This window comes from Acyrthosiphon pisum, chromosome A1 (genome assembly GCF_005508785.2).
Source record: "Acyrthosiphon pisum isolate AL4f chromosome A1, pea_aphid_22Mar2018_4r6ur, whole genome shotgun sequence".
Lineage (NCBI taxonomy): Eukaryota > Metazoa > Arthropoda > Insecta > Hemiptera > Aphididae > Acyrthosiphon > Acyrthosiphon pisum.
In genome coordinates this window covers 69,829,541-69,835,568 of record NC_042494.1, presented here as the reverse complement: position 1 = coordinate 69,835,568, position 6,028 = coordinate 69,829,541, and the positions used below count along the sequence as shown (strand labels likewise).

The following is a 6,028-nucleotide window of genomic DNA, read 5'->3' as shown; positions in this document are numbered from 1 at the left end:
TCCCACTCGTTCGTCAAACCGCCGCATAGCAGAAGTCTTCATGATTTGCTGATAGGCCACCCTCTCCAAAGTCCACACCTTGACATCTTGGACGGCTAGAAAAAAATAGTTAACAATTTGAGAAATCACGGGATTTGAAAAACCGCTTGATAATAACGTATAATTTTAAAATATTATAAATATAATATAACTGTTTCGGATATTTAGTCGTTCAACGCCACCCACTCACTTACCTCTCACCGATGCAGTCCGCGGACAGTTATAGAGTATGGCCATCTCGCCGAACACATCGCCAGGTCCGATGGAATCGACAACCCGCCCGCTCTGGATCACGTCGAGCTTTCCTTCGTCGGCCACATACAAACAACATCCTGCAGTAGTAGAACGATATGGTATTTAAATATTATATTTTATAAAATAATTGGAAGTTTTCTCGTTGGGTGAACGTATAAATTATATGAAAGCTATCCGTACCCGGATCGCCTTTCCTGATGACGTACGACCCAGCTTCGAAGTCTTTCGTGTACATGACGTCTACAATCTCAGAAATCTGGTTGGTGTTCAGGTTTTTCAGAAACTGATTCTTGCACAGCGCCTGTTTGATTAGATGCTTTGTCCTGAAATCGGCATCCGGTACGATACGTGACCGAGTGCAGGTATAGGCAAGCAATATAATGTTATTATATGATAAAAAAATTTTTAAATAAGAACGTCGTACTTGATGGGTTTGGACTGTTTGGGAAACGGTATCGGAGTTTCCGTCGCAGTCGAACATTCTCCCGACACCCCTTTCTTTTTGTCCAGTCGGTGTTGCGGCGATTGCGGCGATGGCACGAGAAATTGATTTGATACCGCGTTCTCGAGAATGTTCTACTCAAACAAAACCCAAATAAACATGAATACACAGACACGTTAAGTACCCACTCATCATAATGATATACAATGACTGGATTTGTCGCAACGACACTAAGATAGATAGTGGCAGCCTGTACACAATTGCTATACTACCTATTTTACTATTAATTTAGGTATTTTTAAACCAAAAATATTGGATTCTTTTAATGATGGTGCATAAACTAATGTACCTTATACCGATCTCGAGAAAGCCTTCGATAACCATGATCTATATTAATACTGAAACTTAAAGCATATGGAATATCCTATCTGTTATGCTAGATCCCCCTTACAGAATCGAATTAAGGTTTAAAATTTTTAATTTAAAAATATAAGATTTTATCTCAGAAAGTACGGGTAAAGTAAATTTTTTAACCTGCATCCCTGTAGGCGCGACTTGTCTTCTATTTAAATAATAATACATTTTTAATGTATATCTTGTAAATCGGATTTATTTCAGTAAATAAATTATTATTAAAATATATGTAGTTAGATATTATGTACCAGTAATAGTTCCGCGGCTGCATATATGCGAAAAAAATATAAGACAATCGTCAATCAGCCAGGGCTCCAACTGTACCGGCTTGGGATTTATAATAATATAATTGCTAAAAAATGGATACCAGTATAATATTTGACGATTTTCCAGGGGGAAGTGTTTTAGAGTGCTAAATTTTAGCGTCCTACTAGCAGACATAATCCGAGACGCGTAGACAGGGCCGTATTTAAGGGGGGCAACGGGGACATTTGCCCCAGGTGGCTAATTGTTGATACATTTATGGAGGAGGCCAGATACCAGTGTAATATTATACAAATATAATTTATTTTTTTTTTTTTTTTTGGTAAGAATTTGTTGGTATACCTAACTTGGACATTTTTAATTGAATGACTATGATACGGCCATATGGCGTAATTTTGTAATTTTGTCAATCAATAATAATTATTCATTTTTGTAATTTTTTTATAGCTTACAATTATTGTAATTATTGTTGTGTTATACATTTTGATAATAATTAAAATAATGTATCATCATTCTCTGTGTTTTTAACAACATTTTCATAAACAAATAATTATAACTAAGCAATTAAAAACGGATTAATTTTTTTTTTTTTGATGGATGGCTTACAAATATTGTCGACCCAGGGCGCAAAAAGTGTAAATATGGCCCTGGGCGTAGGTAACACATATATAATATACAACTCGATCAACGTTGGTGTAGCTGATAACATGTACGCGACGCGATTTTATATTCCGTGATTTAAATCGACTTCGTTTTTGTTTGTACAATATCATCGTGGTTTTTATTTCTTAATTTCAATCGGGGGTCAGCGATATGTTACTTTTGCCCCCTTCCCACTCGCATAATAAATGCCACAGGAGGGAATCGGCAAGTTGTCCCGCGTAGCTCACCCACTGTTTCCGACGACGCCACTGACGTCAGACGTCATCGCGTATATTTTTTTAACGCGTAGTGGAATCGCATTATCGCCCGACACCCAGCTATAGGTGATAATCGGAGGTTTTAAGCCCAAGTAGGTCAATAACTGCAGCAGTAGATAATAATATTATATTATAATAATATTATCTACGCACCGGTGCAGGAAGCTATTTTGTGTCATATGCCACTATCACTATCAAACATTATATAGTGGTGGCCGGTATTTGTACAAAGGATACGTCATATAAATGGATAAAAGTAATAAGACACAATATTTTATTATAATATAAAATTATTTATAATAACATCGTTCGCCGCAAACTGTAATAAACGTGTTCATACACTTTATCACCCTATATCATTATACCTATTTGAATAATTACACCGAATTTTATAACAATTTTACTCGTTATGATTGGCAAGACTTGGTACTGTACATATAGTACGTATTATTCTATCTGTAGCGCACGTAACATATACATTGATCTTTAATAAGCTAAAACACCACAAGTCCCCACACCTCCTTTCCGAAAAAATAAAAGCCTGTGCAGTGTTATCTGCAGTGTATCCCGAGTCAAAACTATTGTATGATAACATATAAATATGCGTTTCATAGTGACTCACGGAATTTTAGTGTATACGAGGTCAGCAAAAGTATAATAAGCGTTATTATTTACTCGCGTGCGTATAAAATATTATATATTATTATTCGTTCGTGTTTTGACAATTTAATAATTAAACGAAATAAAAGAAAACTGCGGTGCAGGCCAATCGATTTTTAGTTCCTACTCGAAAAGTTCGCCATTGATGTAAAGTACGGCGTTTACAACGCAAGCATAATTAAGTTCAAATATTACACTATCAAGGACCAATAATTCATGTATATGACTTTTCAGATATATAACACGTTTCTGAATTGATAACTGTTTAGACTGTTTAGAAGCATTGATTAATTTTTAAAATTTTATTAGCAACGAAACAGTTTTTTGCTCCTCCCGAAAAAGTTGAAAAAACCGAGTTGACCATCACCGCGGGTTCTTGACGAGCGACAAGTTCTGGTATAATATTATGACCGTTGACCGATACTGCAGCGCATACATATAATATTTATGTACTATGTATATGCCTCACTGTTATATGTATTAAATTTTTAGGTATCATCTATAGTCAAATGTTTAACAGTGACGTGGTAGAAAGAGGTCTTCGTGCAGTCTCTGTTTCATTTATAAAAGCGACCGGTGACTACGGGATCTACTTATCTCGTTGTACATTTTGAACAAAATACTATTAGTCATTTAATAATTACACTGCCATTTTAGTCTCGAGAGTTTAAATAGCGATTGCAGATATAGCTATACCTAGTGTATTATTATATTACCTATATAATATTAGGCAGGTATACGTGTTATATCTGATCATGTAATCCGGATTATTTGGATTTATTAGTACAAAACTATTTTAGTTTTTAATTTTCGTTATATTATATTCTAATATTGAGTATAGTGTTTAGGCGGTCTTTAAGGTAGTATTATAATTAGTGTTTTAATAGTAAAAATAAAATAAAATAATGGTCGAACTATTTATCAAAACATTTTTTATTACGAGTTGCTTATAAATACTCGCGAATCCAGTGCTATAGAGTACACTGCTATGTAGACATACCTACCCAAACAATGAACTACAATAGCTGATAATGTTTGTTCGCACTAAAAATACATAAGCTGTGTAGGCGATTGAGATTTAAAATTTGCGTGCAGATCGGCCGCAATCGTCATCGAGTCGGGCACACCACTCCGGGGTAGTGGGTGGTGGGTTCTCGGAAACCCGCGCGCACTATCATATTATCATTGTGACGTCAGACTCACGCGTATGTCTTCGACGGCCCTGCCAAGTTGTTCGATGGTCCGGTCCTTTTCGTCCATGGCCGCTTTGAGGCGTTCAACGTCCCTGGCCAGTTCGCTCATGGCGGCGGTGGTGGTGGTGGTCATCTTCAGGTCGGACACGGCACTGCGGGTCGACTCGGTCGTTTTTCGTCTGACTCCGCCGCCGCCAGAAATCGCGTTGCCCATGAACAACAGCAGCGCGTGGCACATGCCGTAGCCCTCCTAATTATTATTATTTCGATTATATTATTATAATACTGTTCTACCTGCGGGTCGCCGGCTGGCCCGTTTGTCGGGCTTACGTGCGTGAGCGGCCCGGTTACCCCGGTATAATAATATTATATGTACCCGACCAAACGAACGGTGATTATATTATATTATTATTCGCGTTTGATTACACCACAGTCGCGGTCGTCGTCGTGCTACGACTCTTCGCCAAATAATATACACTCTGTGCACTACGACGCTGCAACTGGTCTGGGCCCGATGCGGGTGCACCACCACCGCCGCGGCCACCGTCCATCAGTCAGTCGGCCTTGCGAAGTGTACCCACCGAGTGTGTATAAATTATAAAACGTCGTGAAATAATTATTATCGCTGGCGCCGTTATCGTGGTCGTCCCCTATACGTATATATTATTATGTCGAGTTGAAATACGTGAACACTGGTTGTTTTTTTTTTTTTTTTAATTAGGTCACAGACCGCCCACGAACTCACGACATTATAGAATTTTATACAGGGTCTTTTAAAATTGTGTGCATGCGATTGCACCGAAACTCGACGCCATCACCACCGGTGGGCATATTTTCTGTCACGCGAATCGTTTAAATTCGACCCTGTGGGTTCAGCTCACCTTACGCAATAATAAAAATATTATATATTTTTTCCGCGTGTAGGACAATACGATGTTATGTACAGTATACGTTTACCGCACAGCAATATTACATATTTTATTTTGTACAGTCGTCGTTTATTCTTTTTTCTACAATTTTCACGGGTACGCCGTAAAAAATGGTCACCCAAGTCGCTATTCATACTGCGCACCTCGTCCACTGCCGGCTGCGGCCCAATGGCTGCACCGAGAACCCTCAAAAACGATATTCCGCCATCGTGGATTTCGCACACCGTCGCATGTGACTATATATGTATTGTATTTATGCGCATTTATATATTATACTTATGACATTTTTTTACTCGAAGACGATCGTCGTTTATGTTATTATCGTTGCGTGTATATTTTATTAATATTGTACGAGCTCGGGCACCTCGAAGACGTTAATCTGTCCATAAATAATTTAGGCAAGTGAGTATAGGTTTTACCCAACTGCTGCAGCAGCAGGAAGGTGAGTTTTCGTATTACTTTTATTATTATTATTGTAAAATATTGGATTTTGGGTGGGACAATTTGTATCACCGTATCTTTATCTTTACCTTACGCTTCTCTTCTATTACGATAAACCATAATGCGAACATTTACATCGTAGTTATATTTTTTTGTAAAATTACCTAGGAAATAATGATTTGTATATTATTTTATCATAACACCTATGAAATATAGGTATACAAAAACTGTATAACTTGCAAAATCGTAGAAAATTGAAAAAAAATGCAATATAAAATTAAATAGAAAGTCTATAATTAGTCCGATTCGTGTATGTATTTGATCAGATTTGATTTATCTGATACTTAAATGTATTTTAGATTCTGAGTGGAACGATGAATGTATTGATTTTACAATGATGTGTGTTTTTTTATTTTTTTTGTGTCTGTGTACACGATAAGTAGTCGAAATAATGCTACGATTTCAACTTCA

The 6,028-nt window shown here is 37.2% G+C and overlaps 2 protein-coding genes across 3 annotated transcripts in view; one reads left to right on the top strand and one right to left on the bottom strand.

Annotated features, from left to right (window-relative positions):
• LOC100161027 (cGMP-dependent protein kinase 1) overlaps nucleotides 1-6,028 on the bottom strand; it is a 73,029-nt gene that overhangs the window by 17,767 nt on the left and 49,234 nt on the right. Inside the window, exons 2-6 of the mRNA XM_008188838.3 lie at nucleotides 4,198-4,437; nucleotides 719-870; nucleotides 475-617; nucleotides 234-371; nucleotides 7-95 (exon numbers count right to left, since the gene is read on the bottom strand). Coding sequence (XP_008187060.2) covers nucleotides 7-95; nucleotides 234-371; nucleotides 475-617; nucleotides 719-870; nucleotides 4,198-4,437 — 762 coding nt within the window. The remainder of the gene's footprint in view (nucleotides 1-6; nucleotides 96-233; nucleotides 372-474; nucleotides 618-718; nucleotides 871-4,197; nucleotides 4,438-6,028) is intronic.
• The window catches only part of LOC100571633, an 18,235-nt gene continuing 16,882 nt past the window's right edge, over nucleotides 4,676-6,028 (top strand). Inside the window, exon 1 of one of the 2 annotated variants that reach the window (XM_008188637.3) lies at nucleotides 4,676-5,558. The gene's annotated coding sequence lies outside the window, so the exon portion shown is untranslated. The remainder of the gene's footprint in view (nucleotides 5,559-6,028) is intronic. The other variant, XM_003240649.4, reaches the window with a different exon arrangement.